General features: G+C 42.0%; 2 protein-coding genes across 2 annotated transcripts in view; both read left to right on the top strand.

The window, feature by feature from the left end:
* LOC109487124 (biorientation of chromosomes in cell division protein 1-like 1) overlaps positions 1–5601 on the top strand; it is a 6242-nt gene extending 641 nt beyond the window's left edge. Inside the window, exons 2-7 of the mRNA XM_019791091.1 lie at positions 137–274; positions 685–843; positions 1152–4266; positions 4480–4581; positions 4958–5085; positions 5502–5601. Coding sequence (XP_019646650.1) covers positions 137–274; positions 685–843; positions 1152–4266; positions 4480–4581; positions 4958–5085; positions 5502–5519 — 3660 coding nt within the window. The 3' untranslated portion in view covers positions 5520–5601. The remainder of the gene's footprint in view (positions 1–136; positions 275–684; positions 844–1151; positions 4267–4479; positions 4582–4957; positions 5086–5501) is intronic.
* A 1903-nt stretch (positions 5602–7504) lies between these two features.
* Positions 7505–11418, top strand: LOC109487203 (vacuolar protein sorting-associated protein 37B-like). The gene is made up of 5 exons (XM_019791184.1): positions 7505–7741; positions 8499–8670; positions 9043–9125; positions 9560–9687; positions 10198–11418. The coding sequence occupies exons 1-5, from the start codon at positions 7607–7609 to the stop codon at positions 10364–10366; spliced, it is 687 nt and encodes a 228-aa protein (XP_019646743.1). The 5' UTR covers positions 7505–7606; the 3' UTR covers positions 10367–11418.
* The last annotated feature ends 1373 nt before the right edge of the window (positions 11419–12791 follow it).

Below are 12791 nucleotides of genomic sequence, written 5' to 3'. Positions count from 1 at the left end.
CATATTAGCATTACTTGTTATCATTTGTACTGTTTATTTGTTATCATGTTCTTGCAATTAGCCTTCGGGCATGAATTTGCAATAAACTTTCCATTACTTTCATCCCTCTGATTTTGTGTTGTCCTTTACTTCACAGCTTCTAACCGAGGGACTTGGGCAGTCAGACAGTGTAGAGACGGAGGTCGAAGTTCAGACAGAGAAAGAGACAAGACCCAGTGATGACACAGACCTGTTCTTTGTGGACAACTCAAAAGATGAAGACACGGCAGCACAGGTGCAGTACCGAGCAATTCTGATAGGAGCAAACAATTAAACTAAATTATATAAATACAGACCTTGAGAACTTCAATCAAAAATTATAAGACTTACAAAAAGCAAGGACATTATCCTTGCAAAAACAATGTACTTTTGAATGAATTTTAAACTTCGTCAACTATGAATCTCTTGATAGAAAAGTAACTCCAAACTGTGGATAGTTTAATCAAGTTGGGAAGATTTGCCGTGAGAAAGGTGACAGACGGTCACCGAAACGTCAGCTGAATAAACCTCTTGGTTACTAGTATGTAAAAAGAGTCTCTATACAGTAACACCAAACTGGAAAATGTGGTTGTCAATTGATTTAAAGACAGTAAGACTTGTGGAACTGTAATTACATTTTATCCTTTTTGTTTTACATACATGTAGATGGGAACAGGTGATCCAGATCAGGACCACAGTGAGAAGGAGATTCAGATTTTGGGTGAGATCCACACTTTGCTCGGGGGGATCAACGTCGGAGAGGACATGCCTGAGGAGAGGGAAGAGGGCAGTGAAGATTCTGATGTGGAGGAGGTAGAGTTTAAGGTAAGATAATGAATGTAACAGTCTTCACAGATTGGTGAATGATTGAATGTCAAAGTTCTTTATTCACAACCACTTGTTTACAAGAGCGAGCATTTTGCTGACTGTCATCTTCATACACACTGGTTCGCTGTGTACTGAAGTAGTAACATCTAGCTTCAGTGCACAGTAGATCAGTCATAATTGCCTTGATGAAGATAACAGATATCAAAATGCCAGCTCTTGTGGTGTATGTGAATAAAGAACTTTGATATTCAATGACCTGGGTCATGTCTAAACTTCATCAAGGAATCTTTTCTGTTGGTTTTCAGGTGCCAAAAAGTAAAGCCAAAAGGAAGGAGGAAGTTGCAGAGATTGTCGCTCAATCCCTAAAGACTTACAGAAGACAGAGTGTGAGGAGGAGGGCTCAGGAGGAGAGGGACAGCACCTCTGGTCCCTGGGCTGTCAAAAGCCCTGTGTCACCCCTACATGTGAGGGCAGTGCAGAAGGACAGCAGAGACAGCATAGACAGCACACAGGAACAAGCAGTAGACTTAGAAAGCAGCAAACTAGAGGAATGTGAGGAAAAAATGTCAGCAGCAATGGGAGAAGATATTTCTGATGTACCACAACAAATGGAAGTTATAAAGATCAGTTCTGCTGACGAAGTGGAAGATGAGGAAGAACTTGTAAAGAATGGAAGAGACATTCCTAAATCTGTAGACAAGGGACAAAAAAAGAAGGGAAGGAAAGAGAAAGGAAAGAAGAAAAGCAAGAAAGAGAGTAAGGAACATGAGAAGCTTGAAAGAAGTTTTGGAGACATTAAATGTCTGGAAGGAGAAAGCTACGACTCCACCCAGGAGAGTGTTGAAATGATGGCGTTTAAAGCTACGGCGTCAGAGTTGCTACAAGATGTGGAGAAATTCATGCACACCACCAAGGAGGAAATCCACGTAGACACAGACAAAGAGGAAAGCAAAATGGACACATCTGAAGCTATGAAAGAAGTAGAAACTGCAGGAAATGTTGAAAATGGTGAAGACGACTCTTTCCAACCTGAGATCACAGTCAGTGATGAGGAAAACGAAGTGGAAAAGGACAATGAATCAGTGGAAGTCGAATGTGATGCCGACTCTGGGGAGCTTTCAGATGCCGAAAAAGAAGAGTCACAGGATACTAGTATCAATCAGATGGAGGAGTCTCCAACTGTAGAAGAGCAGGGGCTTGCAGATGTGCAGGATGTTTCTGACTCTGAGGAGTCCGATAGTGATGATGAGGGACTCACGTCAACGATTCTGAAGCTGCGTCAAAATCTTGTCGCTCCAACTTCAATGGCAGAACCTGCTTTGGACCAGTCTGAGGTAATACCTTTGGAAGTTGAGGGGTATGGAAGTACAACAGCTGGAAAAGTTGTATCGCAGTCAATGGAGGAGGAAGAAGTTGTTGAGGAGGGACCATCAGCAAACGTTGCAGAGAGCGGAGAAACAGAGAAAAAGACCATCTTCAAGACACCAGTCTCACCGGCAAGAGGAAAGTCTTCTCCCGCGAGAGCTAACTTCTCTCCCTCCAAGGCGTCTCCTGTGAAAACTGCAGGGGGAGCAGCGTCGACTACAGCGCGAAAGCGGAGGCTGTCAACGGATGATGAGCTGAGGGAACTTGCGGCTGAGGTGACAGAAAAAATTGCCCAGGAGAACAGCGAAGACGACGTGAAGAGCCTTGCCCCGTCCACGCCGCCTCAGAAGTCATCGGACAAGCGCCGGCGATCCATGCTGGGACAGAGCTACGGCAAGTACATCGAGAAACAAACTTTCCCCGACGTCATCATTGATGAAACAGACACCGGTGACGTAGTTTCTGACCAAACCGAGAAAGTTGACGCTCCTGCAGACCTAACTTCAGCTGAAAAAGACCAAGATTCACCTTCAGAGCACGAAAATTTAGAAGATCCAGACACTTTAAAGGGAGACAAGTCAGAGACTGTGTGTCCTGATGAGATAGAACTAGAAGAATCTTCCAAGATGCTGATGTCTTCAAAAACGAGCGCCAAGGAAGCAAAGGCGAGGGAGCCAACCCCAATGGTTAAGCGAGAGCGTCGCAAAACCGCCCAGCAAACCTTACAGCCCGTCGGGGAAGTTCCTAGCCATGATAGCGACAGCTCTGTGTCTTCTAGCAGCCGGAGAAAGAGTCTGCGAAGGAGGAAGTTGGATCTGAAAGACGCTGAACAAGAAGCTGAACAGAGTAAGACAAAGAAGCAAAGTGTGAAAGTGTCGGATGAAATTACCGCCCAGGCAGAGGAGTCAGTGCAAATCTTAGAAGATAAAGAAAGTGAGGAAACTACGATGGAGGTGACACCAACCGAAGAGACAGCAGATGTGGATAAACAGAAAGGAGAAGAGGAGGATGACGTCACACTAGCACAACCCATCAGTGACTCAGCAAGCTCAGAACAACCAGCAGAAAGTACTACAGGCAAGAAGAAGCAAGGCAAAGTGCTGCGGATGGTAAAGACACCAACCCCGAAGAAGCACAAGGAAGAAGAGCAAAGGATCAAGTTGGTGTCCCCCCAGGGTAGCCCCGAGGTACAGTTTGCGACGAGCGGTCACATCGTGGTGAGAGTGAGCAGCGACTCTCCTGACCACAAGCCCGTGATTTTGCACTCGCCGACCGGAGAACTCATCATCAAGGCACACAATCCAAGAGTGGTGGTCGCCCCAGACCTCACCGGGGACCCCAAGAGGCTTGACTTTAACACAGGCACTGGTGATAAACACGGAGGACAACCTGCTGCTGAAGAGACAGGCACCAAGGGAGAGGTATCTTTGGCAAGCATGGACGTCCCGAAGGGAAAGATGGGCCTTAGAACCAGGTCAAGGTCACCCATCCCTTCAGATTCCGGTTCGATGACTTCTGTGTCCTCCATGTCTGAAGCAGGAAGCAAGTCTAGGAGGAAGAGTAGGAGAAGTTCAAGGAAAGTCGAGCCTGTTCTCCAAGAAGAGGGTGACGAAAAGGATGATAAGGACTTGACACTTGATATATCTGTACCGAGTACCTCTGGGACACGTCCTCGAAGGAGCAAGGCACCTAAGGACATTCTCTCTCAACAAACGCAGCTGGCTTCCGACTCTGATCTGAGTGTGAGCTCACAAAGCAGTAGTAAAAGACGGAGGAGCAAGGCTGCTGGTGTTGCATCTGACCAAGACGTCTCTGACAACCAGGGGATCAGGAGAAGCTCAAGGAAAAGAGCCAAAGACAAGACAGGGTCCCCACCAAAGAAGCTGAAGACAACTGAAGAAGAAGAAGATGTGGAGATGAGACAGATTCAGAAGGAGACAGACAGTGGTCCAGAGCTGATTGTACTAGACAGCTCACCTGTCCAGGGGACCCAGGAGGACCAGACAGAAGCTGTAGGTACAACCAGGCCTGTGACAAGGAGCAGGGTTAAAAGAGGTACGTATTGATCTTACCTTGGGCTCTTGTCGTCTTGCTAGATGTTCTAGAGCTTCTGTGTGTTACTCTCTGCGGTTCTTTTCTTTTTACCACATGAGTTAATTGTTTGATCTATCGCACGTGACACTTTGAGATTAACTTATCTGACACCTGTTGCTTTTTGCTGCACTAACACACCGACGCACTAATGCTCTCCCTGTCTGTTACACGTAGAGTCAGAAAGCACGACAGTGTCTGAAGTGTGGTCTGATGTGGACATGTTTAGTCTGTCACCGCCTCACACCAAAAGAAGCCGCAGGCTCAAGGCTGTGCATGGTGAGGTCACAGAGTTAAACCTTTTTATACTGCTAGCTAAGTGTTCTGGTGCTATAGCTAAATAGGGAAGAGTACATGTACTTGCTTTGTAACAAGAGCTAGAGCTTTTAACCAGTCACTCTGGTCTTCTTCAATAGACTGACTTATCAGGTGGCTTCTCTGAAGTGTGACATCACTGGGTCAAAATGTATCTGGTAAATTCAGAGAACACCAGAGTAACTGGTCGAAACCTCTATCTTAGAACAATTCTTTGCATTGGAACTAAAGTTTTATCCTTAAACATGTAACTACCTATACAAATGAATTAGTGGCATGACAGTTTAAAAATGTAATATAAAATTCTAAAGAAAACAATTGATATATCCTTTCCCCCCAGAAACGTTGTCCAATGCCTCCAGTGTGTCAGACCAGAGCGCTCTAGACTCAGAAACAGGAGGGGAGCATCAGCGCTCGGACTCGCAGCTCACGCAAGAGGAGGTCAGAGCATGCTGGGAAAATCACCAGGTCAGGGTCAGGGGTCAAACTTGATTTGATTTGATTTGATTTATTGAAATTGTAACAATACAATACACATGGGACATAGGCAGCGGTTGCTGTTGTTGTGTCCCACACATAGAAACAAACATAGGACAGGACAATACTCATTTTCACTTGAGTTAAGTGAGAAAAGTCATGTGAAGTGCCTTTTCCAAGGGCACAAGATCAGTAGCATGTCCGGATAAGAGTTGGTTCTGAGTCGTTACACCATATGACCCTCTAGCAACCCTGGGATTTTTAGAGTAGAGGCTACAGTCGGGTAGGACATCTGTACATTTTTGTCTGACAGTGTATCAGACTAGATTCCACTCAAGTAGCTAGTCCTCACCAATGTTGGATATGAGACTAACTGACCCCACTCTATTTTGTCCTCCCCCCTACAGGTCTGCTGTGATGGCTGAGAAAGAAGCGAAGAAGAGACTGAGCATGCTCTAAGAGTGTCTCAGCATCTTGAAGTCAACATCTGGTGCTACAGGAATGAAACAGCTTCATCTTCATCAATGAAAGTTCTGAATTTAAACAATTCTTACATACATGTAGATGGTACTGTACTATAAACTTTGCCATCCAATCACCTTCTAATCCTTTGTGAATGCTTAATTCACAGTCAGTCTATTAGAGATTCTCCAGACATATGAACTCTGAAGTCCTACGTTTTGTGAGATATTGTTGAACTTTACACCATTTACATGTAGAACACCACCACTGGGTTTCCATTGTTGCCAAGAGATGTCTGTTCTCAAAGGGATTGCTATGGAATTTCTGTGCAATGGAAGTTGTTGTAAAAGTGCAAATGCAAGTACAAAATGTATATTGTGCAGGCGTTTTGTATGAAGCCTGATGGACCAACTGTGGATACAGCAATGGAAGAATCAGTATTCTTTTTCTAGAACATCAGTCATTCTAGACATGGAGCACAATTAAGACAAGACTAGTGAATATATAAAACCTTGCCATATTAAAGTTGCCAGATTACAATAGATTTGTTATACATTTTTGAAACAGGAAATGTTTTGTAACTCTATATTAAATAGCTCCTTGCCAGAAGTAGAGCTTAGAGTGGATAAGAAACAGTTAGTTAAACAGTATGTTCGTTTGATCAACGGAAAAAAGAAGAGCATTATGTACTGATTCTTGTGTGTTGGTTGGCTATAGGATGTTGCAATTGGAAAAGGCTGTAATGTGAAGACAAGAAATGCGCTGTACTATAGCAGAAGACATTTGACTCTTTATACATCTTTGATACCGTACATCTACATTTATATGGTGATCATCGTTATGATTGACTTGTTAGAAGTTGTAACTGTCAGATAGAATTTATATGAAGTGAGATCATATTTTGATTTGCCATGAATGTAAAGAGGAGACTATATGATTATGACTTACTGAGAATGGTAAATTCGATATGTTTCTTGAGGTCAAAGAATATGAAGTGTGACGTTGATCAGAAAGTAAGCCTTGAAAAAAGAAAATGACAACTTTGAGAAAGGTCTTCACGCAAATTTGTTATAGAGCATTCAGTTAAACTTCACTCGACTAAGCAGCTGCCATGAAGCTTCAACTGAAAGATCGAAGTAACAGTTACCTGAAAGTACATGTAATATTCTGTTTGCTTAAAATTTATCAGTGTTCTATCAGATTCTATGATGATGAAGTTGACAACATGTAAAACTAATACATTGAGAACTGTAGAATATACCAGTTATTGTTTTGTTTCCATTTCCATCAACTACTGTACTGATATGTCAGTCTGATTTGCTCCTTTGTACTAAAGGCATACAGACAGATGTTCTCAGTAACCCTCATGGTAATAAAGTTGCACGATTAACAGCACTGCATGCAATTTTTGAATTTTTTTTTCTCGTTTTTTTATTTGTTTGAACCATTCTGGTTGTGTATTATAAAAAAATTGGTTGTGAGCCCTTGATAGTGTGTGGATGGCGTTCAGCACCAAGGACAGGAAACATACAGTGCAGGGAAATGATTTGAGGTAGTCGTGGCGATATGGAAGCCTCATTTACGAATTTCTATGTATATAACGTTCCTATTGTATGTATAAGTATGTATTCATAACGTTATGGATAGAAATTCACATCGTTAAGTGCATGTTTCATCACTGTCAAAGAAGGCCTGTAAAATGGCCTTGGTGCATGCAAAGTTATTATGTACCGCTAGAGGTCGCTGTACCGTGGAGATGGCAATGCACTGCAGCAAAACGCATCAAAAGTTATTATTTTTGCAGGACGAAATTATAACGATGAAACCGTTATGTTCCTTCTGCCTACAAATAAATTAGTTAGTTCATATTCTATTATATTTCCGTAGGTAAGTATACATTACTCATAAAACAGAAGATTTAAACGCGTCTTTTTCTGTTGCGTGTAGATGCGGTCAAGCTCAAACTAGACGGCCGACATTGAACATTCTTCTGATCAGTGTAATAATGTTTTCTTTTCAATCCTAAGTTTCTTGTGATTACTTGTCCACCATGTCTTGGTCCCAGGGTTCAAGGGCGACCCCAGAAGCTTCCTTCGAGCTTCTGAACCACTTAAACAGGGAGGAACTACAGAGAATGCTCAGCGATGACGACAGAATACAGGACTTAGTGAGCGACCACGAATCTGTGAGTATGAAACTACACTAACAGAACGCTACTAGTACTAGTTAGAACATGTCTGGTCTTCTGGCTCCCTAGCCAGTATGTGCAGCATATAGAAGCGGCTTCTTTAGTCCAAAGAACTCAATTTTTAAGCTCCTAGCTTAGTTTCCTATGCCCTACGTCACCACGACCTTATGCCGTTATGGTCATGTTCTTATGACTATATGAGTCATGTTGTCAGCTCTTGTTTGCACAATATACAGGTATTCCAATGTGAGAATGTAATATTGTACCAAAAGAGGCAAGCTTATACCAACAAACGGTAAGGATGAATGACACCAGTTATAAGTCTAAAGAACTACAAATGTCAGTATTTCTCTTCCACAATTATTTTACTTACCCTGGCTAGGGAGGTAACACACTAAATGGAAATTATGTAAATAGAGTGTTTATCTCAAATTTTGAGGTAACGCTTGTTACTGAACATGTTAGATAGATTGATAGATAGATTATGTAGATATATAATAGATAGATGATAGATAGAAAGGTACAGAGAGAAAGAGATAAGAGAGAAGAAAGTAGCATATAATATTATTATGCCCTATAACTTGTATAGTGAAAATGTGTATTCTTTAACCAGGTGAAGTCCCTGCAGCTTGAGCGAGAGATGTTACTGACCAGTAACCTTGAAAAGAGAGAGAGAGAGAAACATAGTTTTCAATGACTGTATTATATTAGTTGTAACTATAGTCAGTATAGTGTTAATATGTTTTGGAAACAGGTAAAGTCCCTCCAGCTAGAGCGTGAGATGTTACTTGCGAGTAACCGCAGCCTGGCAGAGTTTAACCTGGAGAGAGAACCAGAGCTAGTCGCCGGCAGACAGAAACTCTCCCGCGCTCACCAGGAGGCCGCAGAACTACGGGTCCTGTACGACGAGAAAAAACAGCGACTAGGTAACAAACACGCCAAAAAACATATCTTACTACCTGGGGATATCTAATTCCTTCAGCAAGGTATATGTAGGTGACTGGCAAACATTTTTTTTAAACGATACACACAATAAAACTAGGTAACTGATGTCTGAATGTACCTGGGGTGCAAGTCTTGTCTAATACTTAGATTTTTGTGTTTTTGAATTTTGTACCTGACAAATTCTGGCAATCCTTGAAAACTGTACTTTTATCAGGTTGGTAAGTCACTGAATAAAGAGACTCTTTTTACACCACCCTGATGAAGGTGACAGTCACGAAGACATTGGCTCAGAATAAAACACTTGATGGTGTAAAAAGAGTCTCTTTATTTAAATTCTTTATGTAAAATTTCAGAGTCCCTGGTGCAGAGAAATGACCTGGACACGACCCATGCTCTACTGCAGGCAGCTGCTGCTGAGATTGAGGAGGAATCTGAGGTCGGAAAAGATTTTTTTATTGAATTTGGAGTGATTCATATCGTTTAGGGGATTCTTTTAAGCAGTAGCGTGCATAGTCCAGTGGTTAGCGACCCTGCCTTTGGACCAAGGGATTGGGAGTTTGAATCCCAACTGTTGTCGTTCACCCCACATGCATGCTACTGTAGGGTCGCAGTTCCTAGAATGGGGCATTGAGTTGTGGTCCACTGCTCATTGTACTGGTAGAGCTAAGGGTATTTCCCAGCACAATGTCTGTACTGTGTACATATAGCATCTATCTTCTCTGTCATAACCAGTGAGAAATTAGCTATATCTAGCTCTCCTAAAACTGGATCGAGTTCACTTTCCTTTTATAGGTTTTCTTAGGTCAGTTGGGTATTACCAGCAGAAACACAACCTTTTTTCCTAGGCTTAACACTTGTCTTTTTTTTCAGTCGCTAGCTGACCAGTTCCTTGAGGGAGGCATACCTGTGGAGGACTTCCTGTCCCAGTACCTGGAGAAGAGGAGACTAGCTCACCTGCGCAGGGTCAAGTCAGACAAGATGCAGGAACTTATGAACAGGTACGTCAATGAAGGGTAGACATCTACTGCAGGTAACAAAAAAACAGTTACTACCCTGGTAGCACTCAAACAACTGGATATGATTTTGGAAACAGTCAGACGTTTCAGGTAGCATCCACTACCTTTCGTCAGTGACAGCCTCGTGAACAGGTATACTCAAGTTTATTCATACTTTTGTTTGAAAGTCATGGCAGCCTTTGGGTTGCATTGTAGACCCTTACATATTAAAACACTTTTAAAATGTTCTACATCAGACAGTGAACTTAAAAACAGTTAAAACAGTCAGGGCTTGAAATGCTTTTTTCTGCATACCAGCACTAGTGGTGCAGGTAAAAAATCAGCATACACCTTCATATAAACCCAGTACATGGATCTGGACAAGAGTAGGTTAGGTAATCCCCAATTTTACCTGCAATAAAGTGCATATGCGCCCAGTATTTCAAGCTCTGACAGTAATAAAATCTCACATTTAACTGTCAATTTAACAACTTGCAATTGGTCCTGTGGTAGGTCACAGAGTGCCCCTGCGCCACAACCCCGTGGCTACGGGAACTACGCTTCGCCCGCCGGCGGATACGGACAGCCACAGCCGTACCAGAGTCAGCCGTACCAACCCGTACAGAACCAGCCGCACGGGATCCTCAGGATGCCTGAGCCCATGATGCAGTACCATCGATAGTCTCAAAAAGGCTGTGAACCAAGGATTTATTTAATGTGGCATGTTTTTAAAGACTACATGTATAACTTAATAATAGTATAAGCATGTTGTTAACTGTGCTGTTTTGCCATGATTTTATCATGATGCCGCGCTAGCTGTCTTTCCTTGGAACCATTTATTTTCCTGTCATGGTGTTATCCAGGAAGCACATCTTGTATTTTTAGTGTAAGTCGGCAAGAAAGGTTTTAAGGTTATGCAGCTTCTGTGTAAAGAATACCTCATGAAATATTTAATGGTAGACAAATCTTTTCTGTCATGCAGGTTTTTGATAGTGTAGCTTTTAACTTAAATGTTACATTTGACTCTGGTGGTTTTATATTTAAGTAATTTTGTGGCTGCGTGTTACATATTCAAGAAATTGTCTTTCTTGCTTCCTTGTACATGGAGGTGGAGTTCATTCACTGTTTGTTAACTGTACATCAAAATGCTTTCCATATACAGCAGTACAGAGTTAAAGCAAATATGGAGATTGCTTTAAGTCTCAATATTTATAGCAACCAGTTTAGTTTTGGTCAAATTTGTAGGTTGCCTGTATGAAAGTAACAAGGCTTTTTAAAATATTGTTAGGCAGCACTTAAATAAGATGAATTTACAGAATTTATTTATTGATAGTAACATGATCCAGTAACTTCACATGCAAAGAAAATGCTGGCACTGTTTGACATGTTTTCAGTTTGACCGTCGTTGACGCAAAACTTGTTGAGCTTTAAAATAACAAGATGTAAAGACTTTCCTTACAGTTCTGGCATCTGGATATACAATTCACTGTCAGCCTCTCCTTTTGTGCTATTTATCATGTGGTTTTTAGAAACAAACTTTATGCATAAAAATGCAGGATTTGAGACGTGAAGGATTTTAACCTATTTGAAAATAAACTATGTTGACTGTGATAATTCTAATGCCATGTTCACAAGAACTATTTATAACATGTCTTTTAGTGTTGCATTGATTGTGAAAGTTTGTAAAATAATGTATATTATTGAGATGTTCAATAAAGAATGTACAAAGACAAAAACACAATACTGTAAATTCTGTCATGATTATTTTGCCCTGATCAACAGGTCCTCTACTTTCTGTTTGTTAATTTGTTTTAATCAAGTTTAGATTGGTTTAAAAGGAGCCCCACTACTCTATAAAGCAATATACTTTATCACTGTGGACTCTGCAATAATTAAGGGTTAATGTCCCGCCCCGAGGTGAATATGGTGTGATAAAGCCTTGTCAGTTGCTATACCCAAGAAAAGCCACCAAGTGAGCGCAGCGAACGAGGTGGCTTTATGAGGTGGTTATAGCAACTGACAAGGCTTTATCACACCATATTCACCGAGAAAGGGCGGGACATTAACGCTATTATCATATAGCTTACACGATAGCCCATCCAAACTGATGCAGTAAGTGACACAATGCACATGCTGAATAGAACATAGAACATAGTTCCATCTGGAGTCACCTGAGGTCACTGGGTAGAGTTCACGTTAACTGGGTCACAGGCAGGGAACGGGTGTTCTTATGGAAGTCACCCGTAGTCATTGGAACACAACTTAGTTTATTTTTGGATTTTTTAGAACTAGAGCCGTGTTCTATTGGGTCACCTGAGGTCATATGCGGGTGATTATTTGGGTTGTTTAATGTATGGATTGGGATGAATAAACACCCGATGTTGACTCTATTTGTGACATTACGGCGTCATAAGGAATGTGGAATGGAGCCTTCTGATTGGTCAACGTCACCTGGCTATATGATAATACATGCATAAAGTTTATTGCAAGTTCCTGTATAAATTTCCGTAAATAATTTCATCAGGTTGGAAAATACTTAGGGTATAGGATTTTCTTCTAACACAACCAGTAAGGTTCTCACCTGCTTACGTTTCGATGTCTATCAGACACCTTCCTCAGAGCTTCTGACTGGAGTTCTGCAACTCGCCGCTATTTAACGCCAAAGTAGGTGGCGCTTTTGCGGCGAGAATGCAATCCCAAACGTGGCTGAGCTTGTATCCCCCCTCGTCCCGGTTCATCACTGGGGTGGACTTCCTTATCCAGACTGCTTCTTTAATCCAACGGATTCTTCTGTTGTCCTCCCTATCTATGACCCTGGCACCCTCCCAGTCTATCACACAATTGTTTCTGGCAACATGGTCTGTGACTGCCGATTTCTTCTCTTCTTTTTGTGCTTGTTGTTTCTGGGAGCGTGTATATCTTACGGTTTCGCTGTTGTCTGCCTCTTTCCTGTGTTCTTCCAGTCTTTTGCCAAAGGTCCTGCCAGTTTCTCCAATATACACTTGATCACAGCTTTTGCATGGTATTTTATATACGCAGTCTGTTTTCACGTGGTCCCCCATCTTGTCCTTGGGTGGACAAGCAGGTTCCTCAATGTTGTTTTTGGT

Source organism: Branchiostoma belcheri, unplaced genomic scaffold, assembly GCF_001625305.1.
Source record: "Branchiostoma belcheri isolate BF01 breed outbred unplaced genomic scaffold, Haploidv18h27 scaffold86, whole genome shotgun sequence".
NCBI lineage: Eukaryota > Metazoa > Chordata > Leptocardii > Amphioxiformes > Branchiostomatidae > Branchiostoma > Branchiostoma belcheri.
The sequence above is the reverse complement of the archived record's forward strand: the minus strand, read 5'-3'. Positions and strand labels throughout refer to the sequence as shown.

Bases quoted from the DNA above. Each gene is read 5' to 3' on its own strand.
- LOC109487203 (XM_019791184.1), top strand. From the start codon at position 7,607: ATGTCTTGGTCCCAGGGTTCAAGGGCGACCCCAGAAGCTTCCTTCGAG. The intron at 7,742-8,498 runs GTGAGTATGAAA...TTTTGGAAACAG, and splicing joins TAGTGAGCGACCACGAATCT to GTAAAGTCCCTCCAGCTAGA. The intron at 9,688-10,197 runs GTACGTCAATGA...GTCCTGTGGTAG, and splicing joins ATGCAGGAACTTATGAACAG to GTCACAGAGTGCCCCTGCGC.